Source organism: Varroa jacobsoni, unplaced genomic scaffold, assembly GCF_002532875.2.
Source record: "Varroa jacobsoni isolate VJ856 unplaced genomic scaffold, vjacob_1.0 scaffold_281, whole genome shotgun sequence".
Lineage (NCBI taxonomy): Eukaryota > Metazoa > Arthropoda > Arachnida > Mesostigmata > Varroidae > Varroa > Varroa jacobsoni.
Window position 1 is genome coordinate 75998 of NW_019213183.1, and position 27840 is coordinate 103837.

The 27840-nt window shown below is 40.4% G+C and overlaps 2 protein-coding genes and 1 long non-coding RNA gene across 6 annotated transcripts; 1 reads left to right on the top strand and 2 right to left on the bottom strand.

The window, feature by feature from the left end:
- Positions 1 to 703: 703 nt before the first annotated feature.
- LOC111258969 (fringe glycosyltransferase) lies at positions 704 to 17244 on the bottom strand. Of its 3 annotated transcripts, none has more exons than XM_022830590.2 (8): positions 15020 to 17244; positions 10326 to 10374; positions 8200 to 8311; positions 6171 to 6312; positions 5753 to 5838; positions 2963 to 3035; positions 2287 to 2450; positions 704 to 1847 (listed from the first exon to the last, which is right to left on the bottom strand). In XM_022830590.2, the coding sequence occupies exons 1-8, from the start codon at positions 15701 to 15703 to the stop codon at positions 1772 to 1774; spliced, it is 1386 nt and encodes a 461-aa protein (XP_022686325.1). In that variant the 5' UTR covers positions 15704 to 17244; the 3' UTR covers positions 704 to 1771. The 3 variants fall into 3 exon arrangements, with proteins under 3 accessions (XP_022686325.1, XP_022686326.1, XP_022686327.1); XM_022830591.1 differs by lacking the exon at positions 15020 to 17244 and adding an exon at positions 10679 to 10711; XM_022830592.1 differs by lacking the exon at positions 15020 to 17244 and adding an exon at positions 10606 to 10638.
- Positions 6336 to 9962, top strand: LOC111258970 (uncharacterized). Its single transcript, XR_002679334.2, has 2 exons — positions 6336 to 8065; positions 9485 to 9962. It is a non-coding gene; the product is annotated as an uncharacterized LOC111258970 (long non-coding RNA).
- Positions 17245 to 17345: 101 nt separating the features above from the next.
- Positions 17346 to 27359, bottom strand: LOC111258968 (organic cation transporter protein). Of its 2 annotated transcripts, none has more exons than XM_022830588.2 (11): positions 27149 to 27359; positions 24517 to 24749; positions 23981 to 24077; positions 23134 to 23237; positions 22726 to 22880; positions 22127 to 22295; positions 21629 to 21856; positions 21223 to 21437; positions 20907 to 21088; positions 17874 to 18066; positions 17346 to 17565 (listed from the first exon to the last, which is right to left on the bottom strand). In XM_022830588.2, the coding sequence occupies exons 1-10, from the start codon at positions 27188 to 27190 to the stop codon at positions 17902 to 17904; spliced, it is 1590 nt and encodes a 529-aa protein (XP_022686323.1). In that variant the 5' UTR covers positions 27191 to 27359; the 3' UTR covers positions 17346 to 17565; positions 17874 to 17901. The 2 variants fall into 2 exon arrangements, with proteins under 2 accessions (XP_022686323.1, XP_022686324.1); XM_022830589.2 differs by having other exon boundaries at positions 24517 to 24745; positions 27149 to 27358.
- Positions 27360 to 27840: the final 481 nt, after the last annotated feature.

A 27840-nucleotide genomic window follows, 5' to 3' on the forward strand; every position in this document is an offset into this window, starting at 1 on the left:
TATTAATAGTGTAACACGGCATATTAATTGGGCCAGGTTTGACAAGGAGATCGCATTACTTCGCGATATCACCTTGCAGGCCCAAACGCAACGTCTCGTTTCAAATCGATAAAATAGGATTATGTCAAATGAGAGTCGATAAACGTACGCTTACCTTGTCAGAAAATATAAACACCGTACATAACACCAATAATTCTACAGTAATGGGAGCATGAATGATTTATTATTATTTTTAGCAAAAAAAAAACCAACCTTATTTAGAACGTTTATTCGTACCACTGTTTTTAACTAGTGCCTCTTCATTCAGAAAACATCAATATTTAAGTTGCAAGTTGTTAGAGGGAACGACAATGCTACTTGATCGTGATTGACGTAGGAACGATGCACCCGATCCATGGGACTCAGAAGGATTCATAGGCAAACTAGCGAGCAAGATTTGCTAACAATGCAATTAGTCCACTTAAGTATAAGAAAAATAGAAATAATAACACCTTAAAACGTCACGCTCTTTTACAGGTACAGCGAGCTGTTTCTGTCCAGGCTGGGGATAAATTTGAACGAAAATGTATCCATGATAAGATCAAAAATCTGTTAAGAACAATTAAGGCAAAATGGAACACGCGTTGTTGTACTACGGAAGTGTATTGCAGCATGTACGTTTTCATTAACTAGGCTGTAACTTACGTGTACAAATGATACGAAATTTAAAAGTCGCGGGGCCAACACACAGCGCGGGTATTTTATTTTGAACTTGTTATCTTTTGTATTGAAAAACATACGAAACATACGTTCCGGGATGACATGGCTCCCGATTCAATTGGCACCAACACGGACGGCACACTGACAGTATGTAATAACAATAAGTGCAAACAAAATGTGCAATTTTCTGCTGGATTTAAAGCCTTTTAGGAAAATGTGTTACAATATTGCACGTCTCAAGGCTTCTTTTCATCTAGGATGACAGGAAAAAGGTCATCGAGCCACTTTCAATAGCATAGCAAAGCTAAGCTTTGAAAAATTTTAACATTTTTTCATTTTTATACACAGTGTCTCATAGGAAATAATCTGCTAGTAGAGTTATCAATGCTCGCTAAAACAAAAAATCATAATTCAACGCGCCACTGCTAGATAAATATCCGGTCAAGAAAGAGTTGTACATATTTACACCCCCCTAACTATCACTTAGACACACGCTCAATCGATATTTAGGCTTTTTTTTTCTTTTCTTTCCTTCACGATACTCTTTCTTGTCCATTGAGATACGTACACGTTGTTCACACAAATAACACAGTAATAGTTAACGATGGTAGTGAGGACGACGACGATGATAACAACAGATAGCTGATTGTAGCAAAAAACGAGAGTCATGTTCTCCTGTTTCCTGTACCTGACGACTGGCACGTTTTTACTGCTGTATTATTGAGACGGTACGTAAGTTAGCGAACGCAACGGCAGCGAAATTAATATATTTTTTGGAAATTCAACTATTTCGTTTCTATCGTGATGCAATCAATAGCCAGCCATCCTGATCGTTTAGTAGACTCTTCTCCAGTAGACTCCATTTCATTGTTTAGTTGGCTGGCCACGAGCCATTTCTATGAAATAATTGAAATATCATAAATTTAATTAAAAATAACAATTATTTATTATCATATTAACTAATTTTTAACTGTAATAAATCGATAACAATTCAAGTTCGGAACTATCATTATCGAAAGGTGAGCTGTTCATAGCGCAGATGTTATTATTTCACAGAGACAGCCGTCACGCGTTAGTTACTATGTTTCGCTTGCAGTCGGGTGCAGAGATGCTCCGAAGGAAAAAGCACGCAATGGATAGAAATGAATCTGAAAATGTCAAATATTGGAACCGTTTATCAGAAGTCGACTTGACGTATCCATAGCTTACGTCATATCTATTCTATTGACCATATCCGAAGCACCATCGAATCCCGTATTTGGCTCCTTGCTTCCTTCCGTGCCGCTTTTTACATCATACGAAAGATCCACATACGAAAATGTATAATACAATGCGTGATTAAATGTTCAGATGATTAAAAAAGTGTTTATTTTTAAGGAAGATTATATTGTACAGGACGCGCGTACAATTAACAGTGTTTGCAAAACGACTAGAGACGTTCGCTGCAAATAATAGACATTGTGCCGTTAATTCCTCCAGCTATTCAAGAATCGTTTTTAGCAAATTTAGAGTATCTTTCGGATATTCATATTTATAAGGATAGCCCGAATCTTTCTTTACATAATAGATGTGCATTTCTGGGCTCACCTAGTTGGGTCGTTTGGTAAACGCTGTTCAAGCCCAACAAAATTCTTCCTTTTCTTCATATAACTCAAACTTATTTGATCTTTGAGAGGACCCTCTAGAAGCTTCATTTCCTCTAGATGAGAATGGAATCCAGGTACAACCGTGAGCTTCGCCCCCACTATTACCTATAATTAGAAAATTAACGTTTTCATCAGTTACAAAAAAAAAAAGCTAAGCGCTTACAAATGAATACGCCAGCAGGGCTACGCAACTGGCTTTTTGGAAACGCGTTAGGAACACATAGAACGTACACTATAAAAGTATCCCGGAAAATATTTTTACAGCTAGCGCTGCGTAGACATTCTCGTGCCAGAGCTGGAACCTATTATAGAAAACACTCAGCTGATCTTCGCGCTAGAGGGGCAAACACGTGATATAATAACAAGTTACTTGAGCAGATGGCCTTGCGGTTAATTTCACCATTCAGGACGTACACTCTAATTTTTATGAGAACGAAAACATCGATAGACACTTATTGTACACAAATTTGTACAATATATAAAATGCTTAATAGGTTCGCAATATTATTCTTTTTTTTTTTATTTGCCCAGTCAATAAGTGCAGATTTCGTGTAATAAAATTTACATTAGGGGTCTGATAAAACATTATTGACTCGGATCAGAAAACAAAACTTTACCTCGACTAGAAAGCCCACAGTGACGTCGTCTGGTAAACGGATCCGATCCGAGAGCTGGGCTAAACGACCCGCGCTGAAATAACAGTGAATGCTCTTGAAATAGATGGCTTATATGGCGTACAACACAAGCGGTCAATGAAACAACTTATATTCTTCTAGTAAATATTAGATAGCTGGTACTCATACGCGCGTTACATTAAATCATTATGGCAGTGAAATTTGTAATATTGGAAACAACCTATTATTCGAATAGGATTATTATATATATTTTGTTTTATTTATTCAAAGACGTACAAACGGCTTAAGCTTTAAGTGTCTTGGCCAGTGGCCCATCAACTTGATAAGTCTTAATTCGAGCCATTATTAACTTAGATGCCCCCAGACAGACGAACAGGGTATTATTCCTTTAATGACTGTATCTGTTTGTGTTTAATCTACCACATTATATTATATTGATCGTAGTCCGTTGTCTAGCATTGTTTATCGACGAAAACCCCGACCCGAATAAAACTTGAGAGCCGTTGGCGTCATCTATCCGTGCCATCATTGTGTCCGTATACGTTTTCTGCTGTTATTGGCACTTCTTTATTGCTCTAATATTTAATCTTGGGCTTATCCGCTTTCTGAAAACTCGATCTTGTGCGACTTCGTCTGAACACTCTGTCATCCCATAGAAGCACATTAACTGCTTAAGGTGGTTCCTATAAACCTCCGCATGACATACGTATACGATACAGGCCACTTGGCTTGTTTAAGTTCGAGGTCGATTGATCCCGATAGTTAATTGACTTTGATGCATGAATAGTGAGTGATGTTGTTTCGTTGACTGATGGCTAGCTGGTGTTGTTGTCATTGGTGTTAGTAGTTTTTATTGATGAGGCTAGCGGTGTTTGATGCTGATCGTTCCACAGCCTTTGTCTTGCAAGCATTCCATGAGGCCCTGTCTTCTACCTTTTCTGTATCTTCTTACTGCGCTGCTCTTCTCGGTACCTCGACCCATGCTCTTCCTTGTTTTGTTCGCACCACAGCTCTTGGCTCGCACCCGACAAGCCGCCAAAGCCGCAGGCCATTTTGACTCCGACTCCAAACGGATAAACAAGTAGCAACGCCAAAGATTACGAACAGAAAAGGCAGAGACAGAAAGGAGGCAGCATTGATGAAAAACCTTTTCTTCATCAGCAGACTTTGGCAGTGTAACAACGCCATTTCGATTAGTAGCGTATCGGAAAGTCCACGCGACCAGCGGACGTGCAGCGTGAGATCGACAATGCCACTTAAATAGATAGGCAGATAGATACTGCCGACAAAAAATACCACTGGCATACCGCACGGGCGCCGCGGCCTCAATGAAGAGGAATCAGCCCGTCTAAACAGACGAGCTGATCCAGCCACAAGAATAAAGTGCCCGAACAAAACAGCTGTGGAATTTTAAAGCGCGATAATCTCACCTGATAGCTAGCTACCTGCTCTTCCAAGCGCGTGGAGAGCATTATATCTGTATACAAGGCAAAGTGTTGCGGTCAAGCAGGGAACTGACCGAGGGCTCCTTCTTTATCATCAGACAGAATTCTGTCAGAGGTAAACATCGCCGGTGCCGCCAACGCAGAACGAAGAGACAGTGTGAGGGGTATGGCTTAACAGGAGAACAGTTTATGGAGATAGACCAAACATGATCTGATGTTTTGGCTCAAGGTCTAAAGGGGCCAAACAGTGCGGCCAATTATTCGATACCAAATGGAACGTACATAGCCATCTTCAGATGATCTCTCCTGATCTTCTTAGAAATAATCCACATTAAGTGCGGCCTTGTTCAGGACACGACAGAAGAATTCAACAATGGTAAAAAAAGACTTTCAACGTTTTTTCGCGGGAAGGGCCCATTTTTCAAGTACCGATGTTTGTCCTCTCATCGAGGATAGTGCTTCGTGGGGCGTTCATAACGGCATCGAAAATATTCTACAAGACAGTGCATTTTTTTGAGGTGGGATAATATGTGGGGTAAGCGTGCGTCCATCTTTCTGGTTCAAAAGTGTGAACGTTTAACTAAAAGTTATGGTGTTTGACGTTCGAAATATATATATATATATATATATATGTTTTTTTAGCTCGCTCCTATTCTACGTCTATGATTCATCAATGGAAAGAAATAGAAGCAAACTTTTCGTTTAAGTTATGTTTCCATGAACGTCTACTCCATCAACAGAAATACAGGATATTCAGTGCTGTGAATCGCTACATCCTTTTCAGAGTCGCAAGAGTGAAGCAAGAGAAGTGCAAGAGAGAACTTTTTTCCGCTCATCATCGACGAAAATCGTAATCGCGTGTAATCCGATAGAGCGATTGATACGCGTGCGAACGAAGGCTTTTTTTGTACGGCGCAGAAAACGAAGAACGAGAGGAACGCAGCAAACGCATCACAGAAGCAGCAGGAGAGCTGAGCAGAAATATACAGAAGATCACGATTCTACAAGCGAGGTGAAGACCGATCCTCTTTTTCGTAGTCGGATAACAGAAGCTACTGATGTATTTTATTTGTTGTCTTGCTGTTATCTTTGCAACAGAACATAACTTCAAAAATGAACGAGCCAAATTTACTTTGTTCGATAAAAGTGAAGAACAGCCCCTCGATGTTATATGCCAATGAACTTAATAGATAGTTGAGGCTCTCAGGCAAATGTATTTCATATGTTGCAAAACGTTGCAGACTGGCAGAGTGATCAGAACGGTATTTTCCTCTGAGCTGACTTTCAATATTTACTTATCTACTTATCAAAGCATGTTGCTACTAACAATGCGTAAGGCACCAGTGCGTCGGACAACGCGCGGCTAATGCAAAATCCTGCACCACCTGTCGCAAAACGGAACCGAACTGACCCCTATAATTAGAAAAAAAAAAAACCTGGATTAAAGCTCATGGACAAACAGGCATTAACGATGTAGTAGTGTGTCACGATACCTAATACCATATGGTACGAATACTTATAGTTTGACGACTCCGTTTTCAACTTTTCTTTATAACTTATTATACAAATGTGACCGCGTGCTTTCAATATAGTAACTTCGCCAAATGTAAACTGTCCACTGTTAATTAGACGGAGGAACAACCCAAAAGAATTTGCCCTTCAGAGAGATTCACAAAAGTACATTAATTAATATAGAGTTTCTTCACAGTTTCTTTACCAACAACCGAAAATTGTCAAGTACTTACCCAGTCTTTGGTGTTAAGATCGATCGGCCTCATAATGGAGTTTCTACCCAGGTACCAGACGCGCGAAGAATCGTAACGTCTTAGAACTTTGCCCAGCGCAGGCACATTTACGTAATTATCGTCATCGAAGTGACACCACCACCTAATTAAGAGAATTACCAAATAAAAAATGTTTCCTCTTGCCGGGTGCTTTGAGACTGTGATTAAGGCTAAACTAGAAAGGGTGCATAGGATTCCTGTTCATTTTTCTAGTTAAACTACTTTTCACATATACTTAAGAATCATCTATATAAGTAACGGTTCATCACCGTTAGACACAGTGGCCACGAAAAGCCGGTTAGAATTTTCTATTTTTCGCCCCTCTTATTTGCGTATAGATTCTTTTTCTAAATTTACACATTAGATCTGACACATGGAGCATGGAAAACAGTCATAAAACTGACTGATGAAGAAACCTGGTCTCCGTATCAAAGAAAATCAAACCACAGTTCAAAACGACTATGATAAAACATAACTATTGTAAATAAACGGTGAAAAGTTATAAGAGAGTAAAGAAATGCCATTTTATTAAGCGCAATGGAAGTCTGTAGATAATCAAATTCACATAAACTTTAGCACAATAGCGGACCAATTTTTGCAACGTTTACATCGAGAAACTTATCCCTATATTTTATATAATACGATATATAGCTTCTATATGTGGTGCAAATGAGCCCTTTATTTTCCTCTTTCCGTATATGAGTTTGTTATTTTTAAAACAGGCTTAATTAATACAACGCCTTCTGTCTTGCAGACGCGAGCCCCAGTTACCTAAGGCACTGCCGCACCGCTAGCTACCGTCACGTGGCCTTTGACCAGGTGATCCGCGCCTGAATATCGAGAAAAAGCTGTGACGGCAGATGAATGGGGCGAGAGAAAGGGTACCCTGAGCGCGAGTAAAGACAACTTTGAATAACAACGGTAGATTTAACCAAGCAAAAATGGACAAGCGCTGCAGTAGCAACAGCAACAGAAATGCTTACATAAACACGACACAACGAAGCTCGTAGAAGGGGAACGCCGTTCGTGCAAACAAGTGAAAATTCAACGGCACGACAAGCACAGTCCCATATCTCTCAACGTCCGGCTTCCTCCTTTTTCCTTCTGCTTCCATATACTATGTGTTTTGAGTCTGGCTCTCTGCCGCCGTCCCATAGAAACTCGACGATGAAAAACAAATAGACGAAAAGTATGACAAAGAGTTCTCGTGGCGCGAAGTTTAGACTTCCTGCCCTTGTATCCACCTCCTTTTACGCCAATCTCATTTTTGGGAGCCTGGTCGGTCTGGGATGCCAACCATGACAGGATGATCGCACGATGACCGCAATGGCACCAGAAGCCAATGTCGCGCAGGCTTCCTAGAAAAAGCCGTAGTGCTTTTACGATGTTTTCGCTCTCGTCTTTTGGAAACCTATTTTTCTCGCCTTTATCTACTTTTCTCTCCTTTATATGCTTCTTTCTTGCTGCTGCTGCTGCTGCTACTACGACTGCCGTCTAACCATAGATCCTTACAGCCTAGCGCAAGTAAGGTTCTCACGGATTTTTTCAAACCGGGACCCAGTAACCAAGGCGCTGATGGTAAAGATCAACGCGAGGCGCAGAGGGGTTTGGGCAAGAATCAGGCTGCATGACTATACACACAGGCCGATTCGGGACCGATTGGCCGGCTGGTTGCGGTTGAAGTAATGCTTAAAGGCAACGATATGAAAAAAAAGATGGTGGCAGGGGCGGACGACGGGGTTGTGAAAAACGGCGACTGCTGGAGGGCATTTACCAGTAGGATGGTAGCATGCGATTGCGTGCCCACTTCATAGCTGCACAACTGACCGTGAGGGCCAGAGGTTGTTAACGTTACAGTAAGTCTCTGATAATAGTAGTACTATCCCGTGTTACTGCTATTACCATTCGAAGCAATACTAGACAATGAATCGAAAACGAAATCCATAGGTAGGTAGAACGAACGTCGATCCGAAGTCGTTGTTGGACTCACTTTTTTTGACTGCGGTTGCTGGCGGCAAACACGTCGAATTCAGAGTTCATTTTACAGCTTAGAGCTCGCCGAGAGTGACCGATCGGGCAGCCTGTTACCACCAAGTGGCCACCTGAAAGTAGAAATATAAAAATAGCACGATATATATATATCAGAAACAACGTATTGACAAGGGCAACAGAGTGTCATAAATTATATGAGCTGAAATTACTTAAAAAGAAACGTTTTTTAAATCAACATTCGAAGTAGATGGTCATTCACCACGAGTTGGCCCGGCAAATGGAAAAAAAATAAATTTACGTGAAATAAATCAAGATGATCTTGTGACATGCATAAGGTTGATCTTACATTGTAAGCAGTATGGGCATGTACACTAACACGCTAAACAATGTAGTCAATAGTTTATTGTGATTTAGGATAAATAAATAACGAAAGAATTTCCCTAGGGAAAAAATTCAACGGATGCTCGTGGTATAAACTATACTAAAAGCACGTGTAACAGTTAGTTACGAGAATCTTCCATTTATCCATTCCTTCGCAAAGGGAAACAAATTTTAAATAAATACAAGACATGTTAAAATTTGCCTAGGTCAGTATGCTAAGTCTATGCAGACAAGTAGAGGCAAAACAAGATACAATTTACAATCAATGTACGCCGCTATAAATATAATTAAAACGAATGAGAAATTGTGTTGCAACATATGCGTTATCTAGATTATGGGATTGTTCTTCATAACTGGACCATCGACTTGTCCGGCCAAGCACTTGGCCCCAACTTCTGATGCAACAAATTGTATTTCTATATGCCCAGTTCTACTGATCTTATAAGATACCAGCGAAATCGCATAACGCGTTTTTGTTGTCTCCGTCTCTTTTGCTATTGAGTCAGTTTGATTCGATAGTACAAGCGGAACACCGGTCTCAGTTTGTCATACACCAAAATAAGCTTTTATTTGACCAATGTCTAACTCACCCTCTTCCTGTTAACGTTTTACGCATTCAGATATAACAGATATATCTTGACTGTTCGTAAAAAGCCTGTTACTTGCACTACAGTCGGTGCTATTGCCGCTTCTGTTCTATTTCGGAACTAAAAAAGGCGTCCTTAAGGCTAAATCCGTCATCTGTTTTCATTTTTATATGAAGAATTTAGATACAAAACGTTCGTTATATATTTCATCTATACCTGTAATACTCAGCATGTAATTCTCCATAATCGGATAAATGAACGAACCAAATTTAAATAAAAAATTAATTTTCTTTTTAAATTACTATTGTATTTCAGGTGACTGAATTTGCCCAATGAAAGCCCGAGAAGGATGGCTGATTAATAACTAAGTTGAGGAAACACCAAACATACATTGGCATAACTTAGCTTTGAAGTATGAATAAAAACTGGAAATATTATTAAATTAATAAGATTAAAGCAAGAGCAAAAGACACGGCTCGAACATAGGTGTTGCTGTATCGTTCGAATGGATTCAGGACAACATCCATCAGCGAATGCCCATCGTAAGGATTAGTGTTCGTTTTCTATATGAAATTGATCATCTGGGCTGTTTTTCTGGATATATGTATATATGTTTGCGTGTGTGTCGAGGTCTATGCCAGAAAAATATCTCGAAGCAACGGGGAGAAGACAAAGGGGAGAAATGGATAATCTAGGAATGGCGATCACTGCTCAATAAAGAAACCGATCTCACAGACTTAGATAGATATATGCTATCAATAAAAAGTTTTAACTGTAATCCGAATAGAAAAAATCATCAAGGGACTATTAATCGTAAAAGAATATGCAGTAACTACGAAATAAGTACGCCGTATTGCGTAGCCGTCTTGCAGCAACAAACTTTCAATATATATATATATAGCCAAGAGCATAGAAGCAAAATGTATCTACCTGCACGGTATGAGCACAACTTTCTGGCTGAAAGACCTTAAGTTTCAGCCGATTAAACTTGTACGTGCGAAATAAGCGAGTAGCAGATCATATGCATATTTGAGCTAACGTTGAAAAATGAAAAGACCGGCTAGCGACAGCTACCACTCAATCAAGGTTATTTGTAGATCAAAAGGAGCAGTATCCGTTCCTAAACAAACCCAAGCTTCTGGGCTAACGTACTTACCACTGGCCCGTGCGATTTCACCATCGTCAGTGTCACTAAAGAAATATGTCTGCAAGAAAAGAAGAGAAACAACATTTAGCTCTAAAGCATTGGCCAAATCTGCTTTCAACTTATGCAAGGTAACATATCTGTTGTTTGTACCTTTTTGACTATTATCGTAGTAATAGCAAGCTATCGAATTCTACATAGATATGCACACCGGAACACGGAATTTTTCATAGTAACAGCGTACACGTATTACAAAAGAGGATCTATAGATCACAGGTTCTGTACGACGGACTTTTGTCACCATAGAAAACAATCACCACGCGATGAATACAGCGACGTGTGCCGTTAGGTCGGATGCTACGTACATAACGATCCTTGTACATTTCGACCAATTACAAATACACACTTAATTGTTGTCTTCCTTTTCGTTTTCTGCTTCATTTCTCGACATGGATAATTCCGTAATCTAGACGTTTACTTGAATAATGCATCCTCCTCCCCCGTGTAAACTACCCATAGTAAACAGGTTTATCGAAACCATTTAGAGCAAAAAACTGATATATAGTTTACTACCGATAAGTCTGTGCCTCTTCTTGGCTATTTAGTGGCCTTTTTCGTTCGTCCTTAAATAAGAATCATACGAGGGGACCGCGTAACTGCTGATCGCCACGTCTAGCGCACGAACTATACACGCGTACGCATCTACGACGTTAGCTCTAAGTGGAAGAACTTGGTAGTCACCACAACAACAACAACGGTGGCCTCTCTTATCAGCAATCGGGCCATTGTGGTAGACAGGCAGGCAGGCAGGCTTTAAAACCTATAGCGTTGTCGTGCTAAGTTCTGTTCGAGAAAACGTTGGTCGATGCGCGCCAGAATCGCGTTTATTCCGCATGCTAGGAAGAACACAGTGTTGATCCTTAAGACCGTATTTCGAAAACCAACGACTACAACACATTCTGCCGGTTAGACTTGGCATATGCTGGGTGCCGACCGATACGCTGTCGGATTCCTTCAAGAAACAGGTCGTTTTAAAAGTCTTTCCAATGCACCGCTGGCGGTCACTGGCTAGCCAGCACCTTTTACAGTCCCGCAGTGAATACCGTTGATATTGTGATACTTAAGATCAATGAGTTGCTAGCGAGAACCGACAGTTTTCTAGTCCAGGGAAGAACGTAAATGAGCAGAATATTATATTTTGACTCTGAAGGTTCCTCTATTTCTCATGCGTCACACGAACGTATTAATCTCTCAGTCGTAAGTTCTGTTAGGAACAGGCTACTAAGGATTAAATAAACAACAACAACCATCCTTAATGACATCGCTTTCGTTGAGCAAATGCAATCTTAACTGGCCCTAGTCTCTTGTAGGCTTGCCGGTTTTTGCCGGCTAGAGCGTTCAGATACACTGAGTAGAAAAAAAAAACAACAAATGGGTCCAAAAGAGCAGTCCTGAGTAGTATATATCTTCCGACTATAGCAACTGTTAAATACAGCTGGGGTTTGTCTACTTGTATGCGCGTATCAACCTAAAAACCTTTGACGTTATGCTCATACACAGACTGATATCATACAGTTCAGTAAAACGATGAAATATAATTGTGTTTAAATTACTAAGAAAATAATTAGCATCTTCCTCGTCTAAGCTCCAACATAAGAACCACCTCCGATAGCAGTGATGTGACTGGCGCTATTAATGCGACTAGCCATTACGCAGCCGGTACAACCATGCTATAGAGATCCTAACAACAACAAATCCCTTTTTCTAGTTGCCGCTACCTCCCTGCGTCCGGCTATCCGATGAGCGTCAACGCCGTCCCATTATATCGAGTCACAGTGTCACGTTATGACGTGAACTAGACTGAAGTGCGCAGACGGACGGTCAAAAGATTTAATCAGCCGACCGCACTATATCGGATATGAAAACAACAACAACACGAAAAACGGTAGAACCAGTAGCGACAACTGCTATCAGCCGCACTCCTAGTGTAGCGTGATTCCCTTCTTTTTCCAACTGCATGTTGAAACGAATAGGCTCAATGCAAACACGGCTAGATTAGAAATGATATCTGCTTGCGGCGGTACAGACGCGCGACACCCACAAATACACGACAGAAAAAGCCATGACCCTTGTGCCATCGTTACGTTTTCTAAACATAACTATTCGAGAGGAGTTCGTTAGCAAGCGTGATGCGATATCTTTATGCTGATGCCCGGAATTATTAACTGGCCGTTTTAAAATGTTCCCTCATTTCTTGTTCCATGCCAAACGGGTGTCTATACATACATACATATATCGTCTAGGTTTAAATTTTATGATTTTTGTCAAATTTAATGAAGAAAAAAAACACTACCCTGCTGAATCTACGCCTAACGTGTACCTTAGCAGATCGGCAGGACGGCTGTAGAGAATAGAAATACCAGTTCTGAGGAGCAATGTACAAATCATATGAGCATTTCGTGGAAAAGATTCGAATTAATTCCATTTCAATGTTACCGTCCTTCTTCTCCTTCTCCTTAAAAATAGCATTACACAAAAAGGTTTACCCTAACAGAAGGCTTTGGTTGTAGGCGGTAGTGTACAATCAGTTGATGCCGCGCTACATAAAAAATTCCGTTTTCCCTTTTGCGCTGGCGACCTTTCGACTCAAACTTCGAAAGAAAGCGCAAGAATACGGTATTGAGATGGTTCATTTTGGCTCTGTATTTCTGCTGCCTTTTAGCTTCTTCCTATTTGCTACTACGACATAAATGGCGGATCGTTGTTACATATGATACTATCTCTTTCGCTATATTTTTTCTTCAGTTATGTTTATTTTGAATGAAACAAAAACTGTGTGGACAGCAGTAGCCATATATTTCTCCGCAGGAATTGTTCTTGCCTTTATCCAGTTTACGAACCTACAGAATAAATCAACGTTTAGCAAGAGAGGTGCAAAAAGGCAGCCAAACTTGGTATATAGCATAGTCAAAGCAGTAAGATAAACAGCAACGACGACAATGAGATTTAAGCTAATTCATAATCTAGCTAGAAAAGCTTTCGTTATCAGTTGGGAGAGATGGTGCCCAACAGTGTCCAAAATGGACGACTACTCACGAATTTCGAAAATTAGAAAAATAAAGCGTCGCCATGATGCTGCAAAACCGACAGTAGCGACGAGTAGCTTGAGAAATAAAAATGATTTAGATAGAATTTGCATAGTGGGACATTTTCCAATATAGCCTAATTCGAATTAGTTTGAAAGGAATCCTTCATCTGCTCGTAACCCGGGTAATGAAATTACCCTAACGTAAGAGCTGAGGCCAAGCTAGACTTCTATCGTAAAACGTGTCTACGAATCTGTACACACAGTCCATTGATTAGCAGACAGAAAGTTACCTCGATCGTATTGCATTGTGCCATATGGCTCGACCTCATCTAGAAAGCTAAATGTAAGCTTTGACAAAATCTATCTAAATTTGATTCGATAAGAAACTGTAACCGCAAGGATTAACGCAAGTACATCAGCGTATAATAAAACACTGGCAACCGTCCACGTATTTTTTCTATAATGCCCACTATGCGTGCAGGGCAATTTTGCCTATACTGGAACGATTTTTATTAATCATTTAAAAGGTGACGACCTAAACATTTCGCCCCTAAACAATCCTTCTCGCATCGATATTTCTGACGAAATAGGTTGGTGCAGACATCTTCGAAAAAAAAAAAACAAATAATAAACTTGAGCAACATAAGCTTTCCGAAAATTTTCCGTTATTTTTGACGCTACAGCGTCAGCTACGTTTACGAACGATCATATTGTCCAAAACTCCCACGCCCCTAAAGCCTTCTGGGTAGTCCTACGTTTGGTCTCCCGTATTGGCTAGAAAACATTTAGAAGAAGAACGTCAGGACAAGGGTGTTTGATTAGTAGTATGATTCATTTTGCATTGTAGAACTTCTACGTATTGTCCTGAGCCATCGAACTGTGTAGTTCGACTCTAACCCTTGAAGAAGTTGAGATTTTTTTTTAGATTGGTTTCAATGAATACGAGAAAGTACGAGAAATCTGTATGTTCATACCGAGACGCCTTTCTAAACATACTATGTCGACGCTGTATGTAATTGTGACTTGTGTTTGAGAGCTGATTTCAACATCATAGCAAAAACAGAAATAAATAATTTGGAAACGAATGGCTGTCTCAGTAAACACAACAAAGCGTAACGAGATCTGGCAAATTTGACTATCAGCCAAAAAAGATGTAGGAATTATTATCAGAACTTGAATTTCTATTATTTATATCGTGTTAATATCAGAACTAGATTTAATTATAGATCTACATGGAACAATGCTATATCCTAAACAATATATATATATATAAATTTTCGGACGGTTGGAGGGTATTCATCCAAATTTGTTAAAGCAGTAAGAAATGCGTGAATTGTCCTAATAAAAAAGACTGATTTATAACAGAGACTCGTTTGATACATTTCTAACCATATCTCAGGCTGGTTAGGTTAGGTTAGGTTAATTAACAGAACCACTTGAATGTCCAGAGTAGTGACGTTGTAACTATTGAACTTTGCGACATTATCACTTAATATTATAGGATTGTAGGAATTATCTTAGGTCAAACGAGTGTCATGACTAAATCTGCTCTTCGTTGAAATGTGAAATGAAGGATCTTCAATTGCCTTAAGACTTTTAGGCCTTAAATACGACAAACCTGATTTCGTGCGAGTTGAAACCATGTTTGAAGTATTGGAGGCAACCGTGTTCGATGATTAGTTTTTGTCGTTTTAACAGAAATAAACACCTCGTCAAGGATGTTACTGTCACTGCTTTCTTCGTCGGATCTTTCTTGGGTGAGATTTACTTCTCTTACGAATTGTTTTGGCTTTCCTGTATACCTGCCGGCTTCGTCATGCGTTTTGTCGAGCAGAACCCTCGTCGTAGATATTTGTGCTTGCAAAGCATCCCTCACTCGGAGAATATCGTCCTTGACCTTACGAGGAGCTATACGGGTACTATCGTCACGCCGATTGTCTTGGGTTGGTTTCCGACGACGAAAAGACGTTGGTTCCCCAATGCGATGCCTCTCCGAGGAGTTCTCTTGACCGTGTTCGGTTAACGGTAAGGCTCTCCGTCGCAATCGTGCAATATCGACATCGGTAATTACATGCTTAGCTATCAGTGATTTGTTCTGTTGTGGAAAGTTGCCGGCAAACGCAGAGTTCGTGCCGCGCAGACCATTGTCATCAACTAACTTTAAGTTTTTGCTTTGCAACACCAATAGATCGCCATTGGAGGGTGTCCATATCACTAAGGCTAACCAGAATCCCGTTAGCAATGCCAGAGCCGATCTTCGAACTGCTGAAACTGCCATCTGTGCCATCTTAGTGGAACGCATCTGGAAGTCATCATCTGCTCTTTGAAGCTACAGCTTTGATCAGCCGATAAACCACTGTAGTGCTTTGAGTAAAACTCTATAGCTACATACCGAGCTTCAACCGCGCGCCACATATCAAACCCGGCTATACGAGCCCCGATGTGATTCGCTAATTCCGTCTGTGCATATGTCGGCTTCGAAAACACGGAATACACATGTTATGATCCTAGAAGGTTTTGGATCTTCCATGATCATGTACTGGTTTTCGATTCCAGAATGACCAGCTGTCCAATGTTCGATAATATATGATGGTCGGCACTGATCGTAGAATGACTAAGTGACGAGGCCGCGGTACGAATGGACGAGGTCCGATCACGCGCGCCAACGCGCTTGGAAGTTTTCTCAAGTGCGCTTGAGATCATAATGATTATCGAAGTCAAGCATCAGATGACATCAGCACGACATCACTAACTACAGTGTTAACATTGGGATTGACACACTACAGTTAAACAAATTAACAGGAAAAGCGGCTTCGTCTCCACGTAATCCTACTGTAATCACAAGCTTGCATGACGCTAGCATCGTATCGTGATTCAATAATATTGTTTCGCGTTTTATTGATAACATAGACGTTAATTATAGCTAATTAACCGTTGCACATTTAAAATTGGGCCTTCCAGGCATTATAATGTACAACCCGATGCTTCGTAAAAGTTACACACGAAGAAAGGGTCCCTCGAGCGTTACTAGCGGCTTCGAAAAGTTCACATTTTGTAGTGCGCATCCGTCATGCTTCGTTTGCTGTTTAATCGATCCTCAACCTATTGAACTATTAGCACAACTCCACTGGTTTTCAGTAAAAAAAGAATTGTACTTCAAGGAAAAATGCTCGAAGAACGTACTTCGGGGTCTCAGGAAACCTGCGTAGGCTTCTGCTTTCCGAAGACAATAACCGAACGATCCGAAGACGTTGTTGACTACAACGCAGCTCAGCTTGCCTATAGAAAGTGCCCTAGAGAACAACAAAATCGTTGTCGCACAAGTTCGATTGAGCGTAGACATTCATCTCGCGCTATCTTCGACTGTGGCCCTGTCTGTTTCAACAGAGCCCGATTGCCTCTTTCACCGTCATGTTGGGGCTGCCGCTGTATCGCTGGTTAGACGACACGAGCAGTCGCGAGCCAAGTCGTTCGTTCGCTCGCTCGCGAGGAGGAGGTCGCCCAGCCCCTCTGCACATCCCCACCCTCAACTTTGCCTCTCTCCTCAGACGACAACGACCGTTTGAAAAAAGGTGACGCAAATGACAGCAACAGCGAGCGATATCATAACGGATGCGAAACAATATCTAATGAAGGTCGTGCCTTATAATCGTCAGAACTACCGTTACGCTAAAGAGGACCGAACAAAAAAATCTCGGGTGGTGCACACGTCTGGCCTTCAATACATCACATATCGAATGATATGGTTAGCATTGGATGGTATTTTTATATTTTTATACGTTAAACGTCTAGTTTATATTGTTTGCTTTGCCTTGCAATAATGAACAATTATTTTTAATCACATATACTTCTATTCTGTGTCTGGCTTACTAGGTATATATGTACGTATGGATGTGAGTGATATATAAGAGACAGAAGTTACCTATCACATAGAAACGATTGGATATAACAGCTTCATATTGTGCGAATGTATTTTGTTTAATGTTTTTTTTTTATTACGTATTCTTCCATATACACATTATGGCGTTTTACGAAGTGCTGTAATTATCTATTCTGTGAAGCAGGAACGTTTTGGCGCTTCATCCATGATATTGACGTTCGTGAAGGCTGCCCGCCCGTATCAGGCCAAAATATTTTACACTTGCCAAGTATCGCCTGAAATCTCTGGAAAGACAACATAGATGGCACTTAATATATACGGAAAGATGCTTTATCTGCCCGAAGCTCGATTAAAGGCCTAAATCTCAGAATTAACTTGTTTGTCTTGATGACCAAAAACGTCGTTTGGTAATGAAGTTCAGGGATGACAACTGAACGGCGCGTAAATTGAGGTACAGAAGATAACTTTGAATAAATGCTTATCTTAGATCACTCGTTCAAATTTGGACCGATGCCCAACAAAATGCTTAACGCATAGTTTTTTCTTCTCATAGACCTATAGTATCTCTACACAATCAAACAAATATACCAACCAGTATACAGGGTTGCAGGCACTGCGCTCTAGACATCGTTCACAGTTCTCTTCCTCTGTCCTATCTGATCCGCCTCGAGCAGAGTGTCAGGAAGCGGTCGCCCCAGAGTTTCGGGAGCTATCCGAATTAAGGGACCGCTAAGAGCAGTTAAGAGTGCCAGTACGAGGAACGGAGCTGGGTTGTAGATGTCAGCCTGTATAGGAGTGAATCGTAACTTATTCAGCAGATATTTGTATTTACTAATAGTTATATGTAGTTCATAACTTCAATATATAAGATCGTTTAGTTTTAGTTAAATATTACAATTATATTGTGCTGACATATGAATTAAAAATGCCAAATTTCAAGATTAATGTATCTAGTCGAAGAGGCTGGCCAGCGACGGTACTGCGACGGATGACGTCGCATGTCGCCTGAAGCAAAAGATGCCAAATCTTTTAGAAGTACATGTAATCCCCTGACGAATTACATTGTCGCGCATATCAGATTAATTAACCTATGTACTGCGATCCCTGTGTCGGTCTTTTTCTCCACGCGCTGCAATATTTCGAATAGACATAAAAATCTGCATCTCAGATCCTCTACCAGTGTATCGTGTAGAAGGTATACAAACCCGTTCAACGGCAATGCAGACGCATGGCGCTTTTTCAGAAGCAGCAAGGTTTCGTTCGTACAGATTTGGCCCCGTGATAGCTTAGTGGGCAAAGTATTTGCCTGCCAATCTTCGGTTCGAACCCGAACATAGACATATATCATGTAGTAGTGGAAGCCAGTTATCTAATCGAACACCTAACCGAATAAAAGCGATATCGAAGATAAAACTCGAAACAGAGTTGTTTGAAGAAGGGGTGATTCCAAACGACACAACTGGAGCTCTATAGAGATCAATCAAAGCCACCATTATGTCAAACATGGCTAACGTCCTGCGCAAGGAAACTTCTAAGGGCATATGTATTTTTATACTTGCAACCGTTGCTCGTCGCACTCTGTTCGTAACGTACCTGCAAGATCACCCCTGCGGGCACCCTTGCCCCTGCGGGCAAGATCACCCCAAAATACTTGAAGGTATACCTTCAAATCCTTATGAACAGCGCAGCATAAACACAACGAGGGGCTTTACGGCGAAGCTTCGTAGTTCCTAACTTGTCCATGCTGATTAACAGTCCAGCTTCATCGACGTTCTTTCGAGTTTTCGCTTTTTCGTTTTGATTTGCGCGAAATAGGACCACAACCTGTGTTTACCTACGATCTGCAGGCAAATGTATCACTGAATAGGCTATCACGCGGACGCTCCTGTAGCACGACAGGCCAGCGAAAGCTTACTGGATATGAAACCAGCTTTTCCAAAGACGGCAAGATTGACAGTGTATAATTATAATTTTAAACGCGAAGTAGTAGGTCATTCAGCAGTAGGGAGAATCGCAAAGGGCTCAAGTTATTGCCCTCTACGTTACTTGAGTAAACTAATAGCTCTAGCTAGACCATCCGTCATCTATATGCTTATGCAGCTAGTTTACACTGATGACCCGATTGAATACCGCATGTTCCGTAGATTTCCGCACGCGACCGGGTTTACTCAAATTTTAGACTCTGGAAGTTATACTAAATGCCCACTTGAAATCCACGAGCAGCGTCTATTTTGGGCCACGATAAACGCAATGTGCCCTCTGAAGCAGTATTACACATGTTGTAAGGGCGGGATGTCCCGTACGAAATTCACGTTGTTCAGCCAGAAATACGAGCAAACTTCCCTGAACCTCATTTGCCGATGTATCATAAAATGGGCCAGAAGCTTACAGTAGCAATTTTCTTGTGATCGTCCTCCATGAATATGGGCGAACGGGTCGCCTTTCCTTTTGGCATTGAGCACAAAGATTCTCAAAAAAAAAAAGCTTTACTCCAGCTAGTCAGTAGACATCAATGGTATGAGCAACCATTGAATATAGTTAATGATACGTATACTTAATTTGTTTGTTTCGGAAACAACGTCCCGGTTTCGCAGCGGAGATTACTAAGGCGAACGAACATTAGGGTTCCCCATAGCCACTCATCCATGTTTATATCTGATATAAAGTATGTAGGTCAGAAATCATACCCCATTAATCGGCACTTCGTATGTAAACCTAATGAACAATTCAACAACAGTTTCCATATTGGGAAAGTATTAAGCACAAAGATTTTCAAACAAAACAGCTAATGTTTATCACAGTGATAGCGCTATAGGAGATTATTAATATCGTACTTGTTTAACGTACAGCGCATCAATCTGTGAAAGATGCCAAACCTTCCCCCCTAAAAATTTTATCAGTAACCTGCGCGACAGTACTTTGTAATCATGTAAATTATTACCAACTTGTAAACAAATCGGAATAATTAATTGCAGACCGTGCAAAAGTGAAGATAAAAAATACACACACATAATTTTTATTATAGAGAAATTCTAGGTTCTGACTCTGTTCTTATTCTTCTGTAATTTCTAAATATATTTGGTATGCCACAATCGATTCTGTAGATTTAATTTAGATATTGAGGGATTCACTCTGGCAAAGTTGCCCTCCTCCAAAAGGAGCAGCAATGGATTCTATGCCTGCCTGCACTGAAAAGCATTTTTTTTACGAAATTGATAAAAACATTGATTCTATATAAGTTGACTGGAGTAAATATCTATATCTTCAGATCCCTTTTTTAAACTCGTTAAGGCTGTTAAGGCATTATAACGTACAGATCGATGTTTAGCTGCAATGAATTTATGATTCTTCTATAATATTTTGCTTGTAAATACGATTTATCCTGCAGTTTCTTAAGCTAAATTTTGTCTGCAAAACGGATTTGTTACTTAAGCTAAATTTTCGTTAGCAAGACGCGTTCTATGCAGACAGTCTACAAAACTCGATTAGTCTCATCCTTAAAAGTTAAGATACAGTTGTGCAGGCTCTTAAAAGGGAACCGTGCGTTTGTGCGTCCTAAGCTAACTACGTCATGACCCTGACTTTAAGTAACTGATAATTTATAAAGTCATCTTCAATAACTTACGAGGTCTCTGAGGAAGGGCGCAAACGAGGCGCTACTCCGACCAACAAAGAAACACAGTGAAAGCCCGAAGCCCCGAACGGCTGTGGGCAAAAGCTCCATTGTAAACACCCACATCACTGCCGTAATAATTATGATGCAGAAACGTGCAACAAACGTCATTGCAACACGAGCGTAAATCAACTCTGTAAATTACAAATTGTACATTTAAAGTGGGAGAATCGCTTTATAGTCAGAAACAGGGCAAGCATTTAATGCGCGTAGAATCAATGCGTGTTTTGATCTGTCATATTATAAAAAACAATTGCGTGGATCTAACCGAAGGGCAAGATTGCAGTGGTAATCAGGGCAGCAGAGCAAATTGCCATGAGGGCAGTTAACGAGTTTCTACGGCGAAACTTCCAAATAACGTAGAGGCCGGTAAATCCGGCGGGCACTTCAGCGCAAGCAGCAGCCGTAAAGTTGAAGAACCGATCTCCGCCGAGTTTCGTTGAGAGGTATATAATCCCAAACAACGTTGTGTTACTCACCGACCTAAAATAAACCGATATATACCACAAGAGGAAAAACAAAGCTATCGCATATGAAGTAACCATGTTAGTCAATGCTAAGGTATATAGTTGGCAACGGACTATACCAGAACTAGCGATAGAGAACGTGAGACGCTCCTACCTAAATGAAGTGAAAGACTTTTATCCTGGAGACAATCGAAAACATATACACACCACAAAATAAACATGATGAAAATATTTATTCGAAGATTGCGATATGGCCTTAGATCTTTAATACTACTGCTTGAACGATTCCGTGACGCTTTTTGTGCTAAGATGGGCATCGTCTTTGTCATGTCAGGGATTGTCCGCCCGTTGAAGCGAAAGATGCCCTCAAGCGCACGCTGTGCTTCGTCCTGTTTGCCCATAGCCAGTAACCACCTGGGTGACTCGTACATGAAGCTTCAATCGAGACAGAAGATAAACAGGTTAGTGAAAAATGCATGTAATCTAGAAATATTGTTGTACAATTTCTCAGGTTATATTTTTATTCTGGTGGTTTATGGTTTAATGTATACGTGTATGTGTATATATATATATATATATATATATATATATATATATAATCAAACTAAGAACACTCATAATAGAGTTCTGAACAAAGGTCTACCCCCTGATTCTGGATAATTTTATTTAGATAGCTTTACCTAGTTGAATTCTGTAGCTACTAACAATAGGAACGGTATTAAAAAAGCAGCACTGAGTCCTGTAGCTAGTTGGACGTATCTCCAGTTATCGAGCCACTTGGCCATACTGGGAAGCAAAACCTGGGTCACTCCTAAGCCCAAGGTCATACCAAGATGCAGATAGTTTCGGTCAGCCGGTAGGGCAACCTCCGAATCTAAAACAGACAAAATAATGCCAATTTTTAACCATGGTATCCAACCTTAAAGTTAAACGTCACATGAACTGTTTCTTTTGTTATTAATTATGTCTATTCCAATACAGATGCAGTTCTGTGATAAGCATACGCCAATAAAACTGAATCGAGCTGATTTCAGAGATCCTGAACACCGCGTGTCAGGTTTAACACCGTTAAATATGATCGACTTAATTTAGGGTTCGCCCTTTTACAGGTGGCAAATATCCTGCAGACCTTGGAAAAGGGCTATAAAAGTAGGTATCTTTTAATTCCTAAAAAACACGAGCTCTGTGGCCTTTGATTTTAAGAGATCGTGTATTTTGCGTACGACGGGAAAGTTCTATCTGATCTGCAAAAGGCTAGCTTCAAATAAACCATAAGATGTATTGAAACAACAAAACTAACTTACATAAGGCAGCTGAGAGCATTTGAAGCCCGGCCGTGCTCATGGCCTGGGCAAACCGAACAATATTGAACACTTCTATGTAGGGTGCAAAGGTTCCAATTATTCCAAAGATACACATGGTTACAGCAGCCACATCGAACATTATCAGACGGCCATATCTGTGCAATTGTGTGGAAGTCACATTCTCTTAATACTATGCATATGAATATAACAATACGGTAAGATTGTAAGGTAAACTGAACGAAGTAAACTGAGACAATGAACAAAAATTGCCCATGTTAGTTCTGCTGTAGTAGAATAAATTTTACCTATGATTTTTAGAACTTTGAGCTCTTAAGTTCGTCTACTGCCCAACTATAATGGGGTGAGTAAATAGAATTTTCGGGGAGCATAGTCTCCTCTGTAACTTACCTGTCTCCAAGTTTTCCGAAGAGGAGTGCTCCACAGAGTTGTCCAACAAAGACCACACTTTGAATTAGAGACCTCATCCATGACCGGTTGCAGACAAGATCCCACTGGAATATAAGTTCTATGTTTAGGGAATTGCACGATGCCTAACTAAGGCGCGTTTCTCTGATATTTCGACATCGGATACATGGATAATGTGCAGTGTGAAGAACTATATCAGACGCATGGCAGTGCCAATTAAGATTCATTGACAATAGTATTTACCTTGTAACGGTTGTCAGACAAAATTTGATCGCTTGACTATTTACTAGGATTATGTTATTTGATCAAATACTAGTTCCTCCTTTGAAGGTATGCGCATAAACTAATTTCGACCGTGACGTGGTGAGTTCATGAAGCATAATGGCCACAAGGCAAGTATGGAGAAACGTTATCAAGGACGAACATTGTCTTCGGTGCCGTTGGGATGAAGCTATTTTCACGATGAAGTTGGTAAAACAATTGGATGACCTCCTTCAATTTGAATTTTCCTACGTAAGACAGAGCTATACTTCACGACCATATTCGGATTATGAAAATAGACGTTAATATCCAGACCTTTTTTTATCTCATTGACGACAACAGCATAAATGGTTCATTGTCACCGAATTAATCGACCCTTGACGACAAATGAAGAAACGGCGATCCCTAATATTTCGTCTGTTCAGGCTTTTAATAGTAAATTTTCACAGATTTGATTCGGAAAAAAAATGTTATGTAGTGTTGAATCCAAACGAAAGCCATTTACAAGAGTGTTTGTTCTATACCTTTATCTACATATATATATATATATATATATATAAATACAGACCTCTACGACAGCACTAGAGGGCTGGCTTAGATTATAAATCCACTTGGTACAAGGTAAGACGATTGACGAATTTATTCCCTCAGAATCCCAGTAATACCTGGAGATGAAGACAACATATTTTTCGTTTATATATATTTCGCATATATACAGCGCAATATATTTCCTTAAAATAGGTCTGGTGGTGGAACCTTATCTGGCCTTCCAATGGATCCCAGCAATTGTCTTGAGTTTCCTCTCGCGTCTGAGTAGTGTATGAGACATAAACAAGTTCTAGGGTGCGTCGGCTAATGAGCTAAATCAACACCGCTATTGCCCTAAGCGAAGCGACCCTTAAACGTCACCCTTTTATCTAATAAGTACGCGTTGCACCGCAATAGCATTGTTTAGTCATATTGAATACTGTCCTTGTTAATGGGCAAGTGTATTTCGACCAGAGTCTACGAGTACGTTTCCCACTATCAAAAGTATGCTAGACTAGAAATAAAAAAAAATGCCATTTAATGTCTTCGAAAGTGGAGAAGTAATTAGCGCCATACCTGGAGCAAACATCATTAGGAAGAAGACCCTCTGTGAGCCAAGCTTCACTTTTATATTCTGGTGGAGGAGCGCAAGTGTGGTCGATGTCACCAGCCAAAAAATCGACGGACGTTAACGTCCATCCAATGGGAACAGCGCGAAGAATATTAACGACCATTAAGAGGAAGTGGTATTTACCAAACGAACCTATTACTTCGGATACATCAGCCAACTGAGAGCGCCGCTTCTCTATCTGAAACAAAATATTTAGTCATAGTAAATGCTGTACATATACACGTCTTTTTACGAAGATGACTGATGTACGTTGGTATGTACTAGAATAGACTGAGTCTCAAATATGTACCGACGGAAGAGGTTGAGCGCCGTACGACTCGACGTCAATATCGTTAGCAGTAACACTGGAAGGCTATCAGCACATTCGGATCCGTTATACTTTGAACACGTTAAAAGATATAATTATGTAAAATATCAAGGTATTATTGTGCGAAGGGAAGAAACACAAAGTTAACCCCAATGCTGGATATATCATGAGCAATTCTAGAAATCGACAAAATGCAGATTTTCACGATGTCTTTGATAAACAAAAACACCCTTAAATATGGTACTGTTTTGTGTATTGAAAAGTTGTTGTCTTCAATGCAGTGCTAACGTAGTTTTAGGCGTTAAACTCGCGACATGAATTTCAGAAGAATCATGTTAAGCTTGCTTATTTTGCTCTGTTTGTTTACGAAATTTCTATGCATGTGGTGGGTTAAGCACATTTAATTTCATGCCAGGAGGAGGCCGTGTCCTAGTAAAGCTTAACGCGTAACTCTAAACAAAGGTACATTATAACTTACGTCACAGTGTGTCCGAAATGGACAGAGTGCCTGGTTGTCTAGGAAAAAAGCGCTCTGACAAGCTGCAAAAAAAGCTGTCTTTTAGGTCTTTGGCTGTCTCTAGGTTGTTAGAGCTGTCACTGTGTCTAGTCGCCTGCTATGAAGGACAACGTCAAACAAGAACGCAAGTATTCTATTTATAAGAAATTTTCTGCAAAAGCATTCTTCGCACATCGTAAGTAACTTCGGCGCGAGGTCGAATACTTCTTATGCAGGCTCTGTTCCCTTCGCTCGCATCTGTTGAGTAGTCGGAAGTGGCTTTAACTTGCAAATATTGGCGGAGCATGCCTGGCGCACGGCCTTCGTTGATCAAAAAGGCAAAGATCGCAGGTGGACCCGTCCTTACTTTGCTTGAAAGAGTGAAGCCTGTAACAGTCCGATTTGGGCTTTTCGTTTTCTGATCAGCTAGGGCTCGGCACATACTAAGCACTTTCGCGATAATAATGTCAGCCCTTTTTTAGAATTGCTCCTAAATCACTTAGTTTTGAAGAAGTCTGAGAAGACTGCGGTGACATGAGAGGGCGTTGATATCAGCCACTGCAACCATTGCGTCGAGCTATTCTGAATACACGACATTACTATCGGTACAATCTGAACTTGCGTATGTTAAATGCGATACCTGTACGCATTTCGATGACAGTTGAATGTATTCATTTCTACGCTCTCGACAATGGTTCAATGTGAAGACTCAGAAAAATGTTGTTTTTGTGGGGCGCCCCTCAGTGGCCGTGTTCGACTTCCCACGCAAATCTGCCCGTTTAGTTTGTTCAGCTTTATACTTATCAGAGTTCCGCTAACTGCTGTTAATATTTCAACCCATAGATTGTTAATAAAGTCATACGATCCCAGATAATTACGTATGCAAACAGCTGCGTCTCGCTGCTGTCCTGAGGAACATATTCCTCAATAGCGCTTTGGCAATCGCCATTATTATACGTTACGACCTAGCTACAGTTAAAAACACATTAACCTATTACGAACACTCAGAGATAGATATTCGAGTAAATAGCATTCTACTGCTAAAATTGACGGACAAGCGTCGCTGATCTGCCAACAAAAAATTATCCTTGGCTCTCGTCCGCCCCGAAGAAACATTCTCGTTTTCGATCAACCAGATCAGCTTTGACTAGCTACGTGTAAGGCCAATGGTAGCAATCATCAAGTTTGCCTTTTATTTTAATTAAATGTGATATAAAAGATGACGCAAAAACCTACTAATTTTTCACAACTTGTATGTATAAAGAAAGATATTAATCCGATAGAATATTTTACGTGTTACAGACGGCTATAGAAGTTCGAAGGTTCGAAGCACTATCTACCCTAAGAACGACGCTCAGTCAGGCAATGCAATAGTTTGAGACGGGTACAAGAGATTAAAAAGTGCTTTATATGCCGAGCTAACTGCCGTCATTTTAAATCGCCTAGTTTGAAGAATCGTAGAGCGCATCTGTCGCAGTGGACTGATTGATAGCCTGCAAGACGATGATAAATTATAGTGCACGAAACGCTCACAAAAAATGAAAAGAAATAATCAAATTATCAGAAGCTGATACGTATGGTCGAGCGCCAACTGTGTGCGCCTTTACCCTGCTCACCTCTATAAATGAAGTCTGCTCTCAGGTAGTCGAGAACTTTGTTACTAGCAAGTTTACCCTTCCGATGAAGTGAATGGAACTATTAGCTCTGTCTGATCTTTGACTCTTACTTTGACAATTAAACCGTTGAAATAATCTTGCTGATTCAAACCACTTACCGATAGCATAGGTTCATCGGCTTTTTCCGGAGTTTCATCCATTTGGACAAATCACTGGACTTTCGTAGACTGAATTAACTCACACCGTTACCTAAATTTTGCGAAAACTACTGCCTCAATCAAAATATCTATGGATTCTTGATACTAACGTCGTAATGTTGAAAAATTCACCTAGACTTTATGTGGGCCCTTAGAGAAACCGACAGCTGACAGAAGCGAAAGGGGTGAAGCTTTACCTTGCCACTTTGGCGCGACCGCGCAAGCGGCGGTTGCATTCGACTGGCGACTGCTTCTTTCTGCCTTTATAGCTAACCAATCGAGGGCTGGTGATTTCCGTTTTTCTGACAAATCTAATTTCAATAATCACTGTCACTTCTGGAGCACTGCTAAAAGTCATGCCAATTCAAGTATAAACATATTGTCAACGAAAATGACAGGCGCAGTTAGCCACTCTTTCGCTCGTTCAAAAGCCTGAAAATTTGGTCTTCTATGTCAACTTTGAACCAACTCTGTCTACCGACTTTGGGCCTCATCTAAACGTAAAACTCACCTATCTATATGTGCTTTAATTATAGATCGTAGCATTAATGATTGCTCGTAAAATTTAGCACTGTATGATTGAGGTAATTTCTCTTGTCATATTTTTTGTCAGGCATGCAGGCCTACACGTTTTCGTCTGTAGCATGATTAAA